Source organism: Chaetodon trifascialis, chromosome 1 (genome assembly GCF_039877785.1).
Source record: "Chaetodon trifascialis isolate fChaTrf1 chromosome 1, fChaTrf1.hap1, whole genome shotgun sequence".
Classification (NCBI taxonomy): domain Eukaryota; kingdom Metazoa; phylum Chordata; class Actinopteri; order Chaetodontiformes; family Chaetodontidae; genus Chaetodon; species Chaetodon trifascialis.
The window spans coordinates 2625514-2637806 of NC_092056.1; the positions used below are offsets into that span (position 1 = coordinate 2625514).

Here is a 12293-nt window from a genome sequence, read left to right on the forward strand (position 1 = left end):
TCCCTGCAGGGAGCCTGAGCTACATATTTCAACATGAACGCATGTTTTCTCCTCGTGCTGACTGCGATGTGTGATGTGCGTCTCCTCTGCTCTCCTTGCAGATGGATGGAGGCCTGTCTGGACGAGGAGTTGCCTCCCACCACAGAGCTGGAGGAGGGGCTGAGGAACGGCGTCTATCTGGCCAAACTGGGCAACTTCTTCGCGCCGCGCACCGTCTCCCTCAAGAAGATCTACGACCGCGAGCAGACACGCTACAAGGTGTTTGTTGAGATGTCTTTCTCTGGACCAAAGTGTTGGACAGTCAGACCAAACTAGAATCATTTTGTTTTTCTGCAAAACACTCGAGATAAAACCACAACATCAGTCAGCAGCAGTGGATAACTGGTGGCTGTCAAGACCTTTAAAGGTTCAACCTGAAATGAAACCACTGCTTCTTCTCGGCCGTCATTGTACCAGCAGGAAGTGTCAGTCAGATTGTCTGAAGAGTTTTGGAGACTTTACGGAGCTTTAAAAATAAGACGTTAATGACGTTTGCTTCCTCTCTTACAGGCGACGGGTCTCCATTTCAGACACACAGACAATGTCATCCAGTGGCTGAACGCCATGTCAGAGAAAGGTCTGCCAAAGGTGAGCGTGGCTCGCATCCACCTGTGTACACACACCAGAACTACAGCATCTGTGACGTGTGAATGAGCAGAGTGTTCAGCTTTATTCTATGATATATCAGCCAGAAATGAAAGTTGTGTTTCTCCTTCAGAAATATTTTTCCTTGATGTTTTTGTTCAGCCGTTGGTGCTACAGGTCTCCCTGCATTGAAGGACCACATCAGTTTCGCACGTTTTAGGTCAATAACTGTAAATGCACACAGTTTATGTAACATTAATGCTGAATATTATTGAATTCATTGAACTGGTTTTAGTTGTAGATTGACTTCCTGCCTTCCTCCCTGATAAATAAACTTGCAGAGACTTTGTCTTTGCTTGAGATCCAGTAACATACCATCACACTGAACTGTAGCTGAGATTAAGGAATATTTTTAAGACTCTTTATCTGCAGTGCAATGAAGAAATCTCCATTAAGATGGACATTATCAAAGGTTTTGGTCTTTTATTTTAATGTAAGCGTTGCTGTTCATTAACCAGTTGGATGCTGGAGTATTTTTGCTGTGGTTTCGCTGCACAGGACGGCTCGGGACCCCTCGGTGTAGGCGGGATTCTTAGCTGATCTAGCTGATTATATGTTTTATTATATTATTAAGATTATGTTCTGTATCACCTTATTCAACTGTGCTGAGGTGATGATTGAAGCCTCACCAGGTGAAAGTGCCGTGACGTCGTCTTCAGCATGACACGAACACACAGGAACAATGGAGGAAATCCTTTCCTTTCATGCTCCTTTCATCAGAAACCAAACAGAGGAACATCTGCACTTCAATAACTGACCGCAGAGTCTGGGATGAGCGAATAAAAGAGCTGAGGTCGCAGTTTGCGGTCGGTGTGCAGGATGTTGGTGTTGCACATGTGACGATTCTCTCTGACCAATCAGTGGCCTGCAGTGTTTTCTCCCCACCGTTTGGTATCAGCCCACGTGGGACCTCGACAGAGGTGATGTCAGAAAAAAGAACAGGTACTATCAACAACTTTTGACAATGCAAAAGCAAAAAGAACATCTCGAAGCGAGCCGAGCCGAGCCGAGCCAAGCTGAGCCTTGCAGCTGAAACACAGGGTTTCCAGGATTTTCATCCTGAGCTGAAATGAAGTGAAGCCAGCGGCTGGCCGGAGAGGTCGAAGTCTCTGAACGTTTTGTAGTTAATACATAGAAATGGTCCTTTTCGTGACTCCTCGCCCTGAAAGAAGTAAACAGCTGCCTGTTATAGCCAAAGTGCTTTCCTGAGAACTTTCCAGCATGTCAGCTCTGGGAAACTCTGAATACTTCTCACTGTGTTGGTATGAAAAAAAATTGAGAATCAGCCCAAAATATCACCAGCTGGCAGCGACAGCAGAAAATATAAGTAACTGCCTTCAGAACTTCAGTTGCGCCACACAATCGACGTCAAGACGTGTGAATGCACAGTTACGTTGTGCAACCCCCCCCCCATTGCGCTAATATCCTGAATCACACCTGCACGCATGCTGCGACACGCTGCTGCTGTCCTGGACCTGCTGAAAGCGCTGCTCTGACTGACTCATTGTCCCCGTCTGTGTTTCAGATCTTCTACCCAGAAACCACAGACATATACGACAGAAAGAACATGCCACGCTGCATCTACTGCATACATGCGCTCAGGTACTCCCTCTCTCTGCTCCTCTGTGTTTGTCTGTGACTGATTGTGTTGGGGTAAACAAACAGCTGTTTGTTGTAAAAGTCACATTATATAATGAATTCCTCACTCAGTGCACTGAGAAGCTGTACATTCTGTGTGCACGTCTGCAGTCTGAGCACGCTTCAAGCGTGACATTTTTACGAGGTGAACGCTGCCGTTTTGCAGCAGAAGGCATTCAGAGGAACGAGGTATGGAGTATGCCTCGTTCCTCTGAATGGTTTGTTTTAATAGAGCGTTCCACCTCAGGTAAGATGGATGCAGCGGCCAACCAGCAGAGCAGTTTGTGTTCGTGTTCGTGTGCTCGTACACGTCCACGTTTCAGGCTCTACGACTGGTCCAAACACAAACCCGTCACACCCAGAAGCCGCAGCACTGCCACAGAGGCACGCTCATTAACTGCTGTGCTGTAAATCCACAACCAGCCTAATGAGGTGTTGTCATGATAATTGACAGGATCGCAGCATCTGTCTGTAAAGGTTGGATCGTACTGCAGAACTACGAGTAGTTTGTCTCGGCACTGAAGTTGACAGTAACATGACAAGCAAAACATATTTCACATAGTTTATGGGATTCAGGTTAAGACACGATGCACTGACCTTACCTGTTGTCCACTTCCATACATATACAGGATACCTTCAGATCTGCTCGTCTTTAATCTGAGAGTCCTTTTACTTCTGCAAAGCAGCGCGGTTTTACTGGTTTATTCACTGTGTGCCAGAATGTGAACAAATTACAGCAAATGATTCAGCTGCATATGTTTGAGTTCTTCCCATCTGCCCCTCAGCGACCTGCAGCTTCACGGATGGGCAGCGTGGTGAACTTTTCTTTCTTTGCCCTAAAATGGTTGCATTCTGATATTTGTTTGGTCTCTCTCGTTAGCCTTTGAGCTCCTCCTACTCCCCTCAGTTAATTGTGATTATCAGGTTACAAACAATGTGCTCCTGAGCCAAAATGCATGGAGCTGTTTTTCGTGTGTTTGCGTATTGGTTTCTGTCACGCTTCTTTATTTACTGCGTCTCTGTCCTCTCTCACAGCCTGTACCTGTTCAAGCTCGGCCTGGCCCCTCAGATCCAGGATCTGTATGGAAAAGTCGATTTCACTGGTGAGTGTGAGCTCGAACACGGGTCTGTGCATCTGTTTCCCTCGTTCTGTCACGGCTTAAATCCAGAGCGTTACACATGTCCCCATGTTGCCAGAGTGAGCAGGAAGTTTAAGTTGTGCTGAATTCATGTGCACCCTGAAAGCAGCGCTGAGAGGACGAGCTCTTCGGCAGCCTGTGTTGTCGACACGCTGCTAGAAATGTGAAAGTCATTAGTAACTGTGAGAGTTTTTCCTGTCAGTTGAATTCCCACTTGGCTCCCTGTCCCACAGCCAGAGTCAGAAATCTGATTATCACACATGAGCCAGGAACAGTCTGTCTCCACAGTCCCTCACGTCCCTAACCCAGCCCCCATCTGCCCCCCCCCCCTTCACCTCAGTCCATTGATCTGTTCCTTCTGCTCTGTCTTCTCTCCCAGAGGAGGAGATCAACAACATGAAGAGTGAGCTGGAAAAGTATGGCATCCAGATGCCCGCCTTCAGCAAGATTGGCGGGATCCTGGCCAATGAGCTCTCTGTGGATGAAGCTGCATGTGAGAGGGGCTCGGATGTCATGGGGGAGGGGGGAGGGGGGAGCTGGTAGCTGCAGATTATGGAGTTCAGTTGACTCATGCTTTCATAATGAAACAGATACAAATAAAGCCAAACCCGCTGGAGGTCACTGTAATTCAGCATTTTTGGGGGATTTGTTAACTGTTTACAAAGAAAGCCTTTGTGTCCCTTTTACAGCATCATGTCTTAAAGCACAAATAGTTTGTTTTTCTCTTGTGGAAGTCTGTTCAGTATGTATGTAGTAAGTAAGTATGATGAGACTTCTTCTCTGCATCAATTCAAAGTCTACAGTAAAGACGGCTTCATTCATGTGCTTTATGTCAATGATAAGACAAGACACAGTTCTTCTTCTCTGATCAAAGTGGTTTTTGTCTTCGTGCAACAGACAAAAACACTGATTTGGCCCAAATTCTCAGGATGATTGCGTCGTCTCTAGACTTTGAAGCTGCATTGACTGAAGGATTAGAATTTTTCTCCACTTGTGTTGAAAGCAGTTTTATTAAAATCACCGGAGAGTGGTCCCAATATAACGAAGTGAATATACGTTTCCCCAAAAATGATTCCTTTAAGTTCAACAGCGACATCAGTAACACAGAATAGATGCTTAACGTCAGCTGTCAGTATGATACAAACACACAGATCATAGCTGAGCCCAGCTCCTTTTCATCCTCAGTGCATGCTGCTGTGATCGCCATCAACGAGGCCATCGACCAGGGCGTACCAGAGGGCACGATGGCTGCTATGCAGAACCCCAACGCCATGCTGGTCAACCTGGATGCCAGCAGTGCTCGTCAGTACCACGACACACTGTACCAGGCCAAGGGAGAGAAGGTGGCCAACTCACGCAAGCGGGTACGAAGTTTTAAACTCCAGCAGCGAGGGATGAGGGACAGAGCGCTGTGCACAGGTTTCAGGTGGCTGGAAAAGAATGGCGGCCTACGGCACGTTATCCCTAAGAGCCCATAAAAGGCCTATATAATTAAAAATCGTCCACCTTTGGATTAGAAAATAATTGAACTACCAGCCTGGAGCAGAAGAACATTTTGGCATCAGACAGAGTGAAATGCTGAGGCCACACAAACCAAACCGAAAGAGCCACTGCAGTAAAGAATGGTGGCTGGAAGACGGACGCTGGGCACAGAGAGAGGAGCGAAATCACTCCATCCATCTGTCCTTCTGACACATTTACTAGCAGTTTCTTGTTGTGAGGGATGCGTGTGGGCTGTGTGATGATTTGGGAATGTACAAAGTTTGTTTTGCCAATAGGCAAAGCGAACAAATGACCCAAATTACTCTGAATATCAGAACAAGAGAACCGAAGTGCCCTCTGCAAAGACATATATTTTGCCCGGCGGAGCAGGGACGGGATGTGTGATGATGTGTAATCCTGTTTGTTGCTCTGCTCCAACAGCAAATGGAGAATGCCGACGCGGAGAGGGATATCTACGATGAGCTTCTCACCCAGGCTGAAATCCAGGGCAACGTCAACAAGGTCAATGGTAAGTCTCTCACTCACACACACACACACACACACACACACACGCACACACACTGATTTGTTAAGTTTTTGTCCCAGTCTCCATGGCACAGAAGTGAAATGTCAACCTTTCTCCCACAGTGAGCAACGCCTTGAGTGCAGCTGAGCAGGCGTTGCTGAGTGGCGATGAGAATAAGTTATACGAGGCCCTTAAAGCCATGGGCATTCAGAACCTGCTGGCCCAGAACAAAGGCTGGTACCTCAAACAGCTGCAGGCTGACCGGGAGAGTAAAGAGCAGGTAGGCTTCAAAGGAAGCTGTACACCTCCACCTTCTGCTGCTCTGTGTCCTCACTGTAAGCTCAACTTGATTTCCTCCTCATTAGGGCTCTCCAGGAGAAGCACTGACTAAGGACGAGCTGCAGAGCGGCGTGGACGTGGCCAATGAGATTGCAGAAGGCTACCTAAAGAGTATGCACACATCACATACGTTCTATCAAAACTCTCTGTATTTCTTATAACTCGCCCATCACTGTTAACTTCCTGTGTGTGTAGTGCTGAAGGCGGTGGAGCGCATCAACGGGGCCATCAGGGCGGGTGTGCCAGAGAAGACGGTGGAAGAGCTGATGAACCCAGACGCTCAGCTGCCGGAGGTCTACCCCAGTGCTGCAGACCTCTACCAGAGAGAGCTGGCCAGCCTGCAGCAGCAGAGCCCGGAGGTACCCCACACGGAAGTGCATACGCAGAGCACACACCTGCACCGTCGCACCAGAAAACGTCATCATGTGGCTTTTGAGGCCAAATTATAGAAGCAGTTGACCTGAAACTCATCACGCCGTCACTCAGGACCACGCTGACGTTTGTACAGTGTATACAGTTTATTTTACTGCAGGTGTGGTGAGGCGGTCTGACTCTCTGCTGAGAGAGTTTATTTATTGTTGAACTGATGACACTGAGACACAGCGAAGTGGAAACGAATTCTTCTTACCAACTTCTTGCCTTATTAGTAAATTGTTCTTTATCAGGCAAAAAACACCGAACAGCAGACTTTGAAAGACGTCATGTGGGGGACTCTGGAACTGTTGATGCTTCTATTTTTAGACACCTTATAGACTAAACCAATGAGTCCGTAATAGAGAACATTATTTATTATTACTGTTAATATTTCCTGCACTGTCTACCCGTCAGGCTTTACATTTCCAGCAGAGTTCCCGTCTAGCCATGTTTCCACTGGTTTGAATATTGAACAACAAATCAAGACGCTGTCAACGTGTCGTTTGTCCCTGGTCGTCTGGCAGTTTGACATATGAGGCAAATTTGCCGCCTGTTTCCCGCAGGGCTCGCTGTCTCACCCCGAGCTGCTTGTTGCTGTGGAGATGCTGTCAGCGGTGGTGCTGATGAACGAGGCGATGGATGTCGGAGACAGAGCCGCCCTCTGGAAACAGCTGTCCAGCGCCGTCACTGGGCTCAGTAACGTGGAGGACGAATACGCACAGAGGTGAGCACACGCGGCAGGAGCAGCGACGCTCCTCTCTGAGGGTTTATGTGTTTCTTACATGCACTGAGACGGGCTGTTGATGTGGTACCACACCTGCGCGTTCCTCAGGTACATGGATGAACTGATGCGTCTGAAGGCAGTGGCCAGAGAGGAGGGCAGCGACTACCTGACCTGGAACGACATTCAGGCCTGCATCGACCAGGTCAACCTGGCTGTGCAGGAGGAGCATGAACGTAAGAGACAGACGCTGACACAGTTCAGAAAAACCCCATGACATGTACATGCACCACACAGATATTTCAGTAGACACAGTTTCCATCCAGGTCAGATCTGCATCGATCCACAATGTTTAAGCATCAGTTGCCAGACAAGCTAATAGGCTAACAGTTGATCTGCTCAGGGTTTGATGTAAACATGACAACACAATTACATTTTCCAGTAGTATGCAGTTAATACTCAGTAGTAGGTTCCTCCCTGTATTGTGATCATAGACCCTGTTTACACCTGTGTCAGAGTTTTCATTGGTCTCTCTGGACGTCGGCTTGTGTGTCTGTAGGTATTGCTGCCATCGGACTGATCAACGAGGCCCTGGATGAAGGGGATCCCATGAAGACCCTGGCCATGCTGCAGAACCCCTCAGCCAAGCTCACAGATGTGGACCCGTCTGTGGCTCAGCACTACCATGACAAACTGCTGGAGGCCCGCAGGGAGAAGGCCCACGTAAGACACACACACACACACACACGCACACACACGCACACACACACACACACACACACACACACACACACACACACACACACACACACACACACACACACACACAGTACAGCTGCTGCACCAGTGTCCGGGTTTCTCTCTTTGTGATGTGATCTGGTATTCAGCTGAGCATTATGCAAACACCTCATGCAAACAGCTCCCGGCTACAGTTACATCCAGACTGTAGACGGGCTCTTCACTGCAGCTGACACAGGTGAAAGTCGTCAGGGCTGTATGCAGTGTGACACGTGATGCATACAGGTGCATTTGAACAATTCCACACTGGTTATCTTAAGTGTAAAGAGAGTCCAGTTTCCTGCTGAAACAAGCTGTGCAGCTGCTATTTTGTCCAGTTCAGGCAGTAAGCTGCTGGATAAGAGCTCAGATTTCTACTCATGCCTCCAAAATGAGTTACAATTAGTATGTTTTATTATGAATATTAGCAACTTCTAACATGTCCATTCTATGTAGGCCACTAATTTGGAATATTTTATCCCAATTTAAGCGTTTTCATCCATATTGACACTGAGTATTCATGTGTGAAGTCAGTCTAGTACCCACATGCTACATAGATGTGTGGTCGCGGCTCAGCGGGATCCCAAACCCGTCGTGGTTGCAGATGACGGCATGTGACTCAGGCCTGTGAGCATCACGTGACATCAGCAGACTGCTGATGTCACCGTGTGATCATCTTTTCCCCTGCTCACTTCCTGTCCTGTGTGTCTGTGTCTGACCTGTCTGTCTCAGCCTCCCTGCTCTCTCTGACGCTTCAGTTTTCTGAGGCTCCATCCAGAGACGGATAGTGAACAGAAGCGCCGTCTTTCTTGAGTGCGGTTCATCAGCACTATGCTCTCTCTGACTCATTTGCCTGTGTTATCATTACTTGAGAGAGGCGAGCTGGTGAATGTGGCTCTTTTGTGTGTGTGTGTGTGTGTGTCTGTGCAGCACATTTGCATACGATGTTACAGGAAGACAGCCATGTTTGGGTTGTTTTGTCATCGTGGGAGAAGCAAAGGCCAACAGAGCTGCTGCTGAGGTCAGACTGTGAGAGCAGGGTATGGTTTCACTTCAGTGAGGATGACGAGGAGGTGAAAAGTCCTGATAAACATGAACTCATCGCTCAAAAGCTCTCCTGACTCCTTCAGAATAACATCTGCGAGTAGCGCAGTCCTCAGTGTGTCCAGTTTAGCACTGAGGCTGTTTTTATTCTGTGTAAATACAGATAAAGGAAGTCTCTTATCAAGGCTGGACAATACTTCGCTGCCCACACTGTTTCTAATGTCAACAGGCATCAGTTACATCTAAACCCTCGAATACATCATGTGGGAACCGTCTCTCACACACACACACACACACACACACACACACACACACACACACACACACACACACACACACACACACACACACACACACGTAACGGGACCCAGGCAAAAATTGGAAGCCAAAAAAGAGGAGAGGAAAAAAAGAAAACTATTTTCCTGCCGATTTCACAGACATAGGAAATAACAAGCTGGGCCTGAGCCATTTGCTTCCATAAAAGGGCAGAAAGCTGACCACTTGATTAAATGGGCCAGACCTCAGGGCACACACACGGCTGTTGATTGGCCAAAGTGGCTGTTTGTGGTGATGAGCTAAGGACTTGAAAGTTGTTAGAGCAGTATGAGCTTCCTGTTTGGTTCCACAAGATCAGTGCCAGTGAGATGTTCCCCTGCTGAGAGCGAACGATCAGAAGGCTGAGGAGGAAGATCCACGTGGGCGTAGAGCCGCCAGGCTGGAAGGTGGTGCTTCCAGGTGATGTGAGGTCAGCAGAGTTTGGAGCCGATGGAACAGCAGAAGTAGTTTTTGCGCCTGTGGTTGAGTTTGTCACCGGCTTCTTGTCGGCGTCGCCTCATTAACTCTGCTGTTAGTCAGCAGGACAGTCAGACCAAAGCTGGCTTCGCCTGTGGGCCGAGGGCTGTGCCTGCACAAACAGCAGGAAGTCCTGCCCAGACCCTACTGACTAACAAGCTGAATATAGTCCGCGACGGCGTGCCTCTCAGATGGTTATCGCTTCACTTTGTAACTGCAACAATCACAGCTGGCACAGCTGGGACTGCTGAGGTCCAGTCTGTGCATGTGCTTTGTTCTCTAAGTGTATGAATGAGCTCATAGTTTCTCAGGAAGTAAAAAAGAAAGGTGTTGTTTGGGAAAAAAGTTTCCAAAGATGAATTATGAGCTGCCCAACCCCCTCAGCTTTCGCTTCCTCTGTTTCCACGATTGCTTGTAACGTGTGATGAACTACACCAAGCTACGCCCAAGTCCTCCTCCAGTCCCCTGCCCACTGTGGCACCGCACCCTGTCTAGCACCTCCCGCCAGCTGCAGTGACTCGTCACCTACAAATACCTATTAGAGCACCAAGAGCAAACATACAAACACTAATCAGCGCTCGCCCAGGTTTGTTTACTATAAAGATGGAGCTCATTGGACTCCTGGTACATGCTGTTGCAGATGTTGGCTGCCGAGCCCCCTCCCCTTGCTTAAGGACTCTTCAAGATCAGGTATCAGTCTTACCCGCCCACTTCTTCACATGCACACACACCTCCTCTCATCTGCCCTGAGGCACAGCATGAAGGGGCGGGACGAGGAGGAGGAGGAGGAGGAGGAGGAGGAGGAGGAGGCTGAAACCAAATGTTTCACTGGCCTCTAGAAAGTAGCAGCAAATAGCAACCAGCTGCATCACACGTTATACAGAGACAGAGTGCGCCCTCTGGAGGCAGTTCAGTGTAACTACAGGTGATGATTACGCCGCTTAATTCAGTGTTGAGGTGTTGGTGTGCAGTCGAGTTACATGAAGGAAAAATCCCAACTGAGACACTTTAAAAAACATCTGCTGGGACATTTCTGACATTTTTGCGTCTGTGGTTCTCCTCTGTACTTCTTCTTCTGTACTTGTGGATAACGGACCAAATGTGACAGCATGTCTGTGCGCTGCAGCAGCTACAGGAACAGTTAAGATCTGCAGATACATCAGCGATGAGTCAGTCCGTCTTAATCAAAGAGCTTCTCAGTCACAAATGTAGAAATCAACAGCAGACACAGCTGAATTAACACGTTGAATGATAAAATTTTCCAATCCTGACAAAGTCTGATGTATTTCTTTCATATATATAACAGATTGGGGCCTTCAACAGAAATAAAGTGCTAAAACATACTGTATTATTAAGTATAATACTATAAGTACAGGAAGTATAGTCTCATAAGTGTAGGTCTAGGACTGTGGTTTATAAAAGAATAAAAGAACTGGCCATTTGTGAAACCCACTCCTGATGATTAGAGTTGAAATGAGTCCGAAACTGGGTGCCAGGACAATGGGTGCATTAGCTGTTAATTTGCTATATAATTCACCGTCTTCACAAGTGCAAAAGGAGACTAATGAACCAGTTTCCTCCTTCTTGTGCTGCGTGTTCGGCTTTTTCTACTTTAGCCGTGCCTGCAGGCTTGAGCACCATCCTGCACATGTATACACAGAGACAGACACGTGTGGCCTGAAAAAGAAGAATAATTTCAATCAGCTCTTTGTTTGAATGGAGTTCTGTTCTTACTCTGCTTTGCCGTATTTTGTCTTTCATTTGTGATTTTGTGTCAGTTTTTTTTGCAGCTTTTGTGTGAAGCTCGAGCATTTGTAGGAGGAAATTGTCCATTATCAGTTAGAGGACAGATGGTGTGTGTGTGTGAGAGAGTGAGAGTGAGAGTGTGTGTGCGTGCATGTACTCGCTGCGCACTAGTTATTGAACATATTTTCCTGTGTCCGTCCAGGAGACCCAAGACCCGTCTGCTGTGCTGTGGCTGGATGAGATCCAGGATGCCATTCTGAAGGCTAACCAGGACACAAAGGAGGCCTTACAGTGTAAGAGCGCACACTCATTTCATTTTACTGGACCCGTTTTCTGCAGAAGACAATGAATGCCAGCTGCCCTCAGCGTCCCTGATGGTGGGACGGTGTGAAGAGCAGCACAGGCTGATGTGTGTGTCTGTGCCTGCAGTCTCGCAGTCCATCCAGGCTATCAATGAGGCGGTGGACCGTGGTGATCCCGCTCAGACCCTGGCTGCTCTGCGTAACCCCGCGGCAGGACTGTACGGCGTCACCTCTGAGTGCGCCCAGACCTACCAGGATGACCTGACCAAGATCAAAGATGAGAAGAAGGCAGAAGGTGAGGACAGAGTGTGGGGATGAGTCAGATGAGTGTGTTTATCAGAGGTGGCTTAGTGCTCGCTGTAACGCCATCAGGACAGAGACCGTCGCTGTGACTGCTGATAATGGACGATTCTGATGAAACCCAGATGCATGATGATGCAATGATGCATCTTTTCAGCAGGTTTCAGACCTTTCAAGGTCACACTTTTTGTCATGATGAGGAAATGATAATTTGATATCCAAATTTGGTACTTTGAATGGTGACACATTCCTGCACTTTGAATCTGATAGACAAAACCTCCTGCACACATGCAGCCTTTTGCAAACCACAGTGACCTAATTTCTCATGTGATTTCCAGAAAAAAACCCCTCAGAGATCCAGCGTGTAGGATTTGGTGACTTCTAGCAGT

General features: G+C 47.8%; 1 protein-coding gene across 1 annotated transcript in view; it reads left to right on the plus strand.

Annotated features, from left to right (window-relative positions):
- The window catches only part of iqgap1 (IQ motif containing GTPase activating protein 1), a 39429-nt gene that overhangs the window by 18282 nt on the left and 8854 nt on the right, over positions 1 to 12293 (plus strand). Inside the window, exons 3-17 of the mRNA XM_070962521.1 lie at positions 102 to 258; positions 550 to 627; positions 2210 to 2286; positions 3358 to 3425; positions 3841 to 3954; positions 4647 to 4825; positions 5385 to 5472; positions 5592 to 5749; positions 5835 to 5919; positions 6004 to 6167; positions 6786 to 6946; positions 7055 to 7179; positions 7503 to 7666; positions 11505 to 11595; positions 11732 to 11899. Of these exons, the coding sequence (XP_070818622.1) occupies positions 102 to 258; positions 550 to 627; positions 2210 to 2286; positions 3358 to 3425; positions 3841 to 3954; positions 4647 to 4825; positions 5385 to 5472; positions 5592 to 5749; positions 5835 to 5919; positions 6004 to 6167; positions 6786 to 6946; positions 7055 to 7179; positions 7503 to 7666; positions 11505 to 11595; positions 11732 to 11899 (1877 nt within the window). The remainder of the gene's footprint in view (positions 1 to 101; positions 259 to 549; positions 628 to 2209; positions 2287 to 3357; positions 3426 to 3840; positions 3955 to 4646; positions 4826 to 5384; positions 5473 to 5591; positions 5750 to 5834; positions 5920 to 6003; positions 6168 to 6785; positions 6947 to 7054; positions 7180 to 7502; positions 7667 to 11504; positions 11596 to 11731; positions 11900 to 12293) is intronic.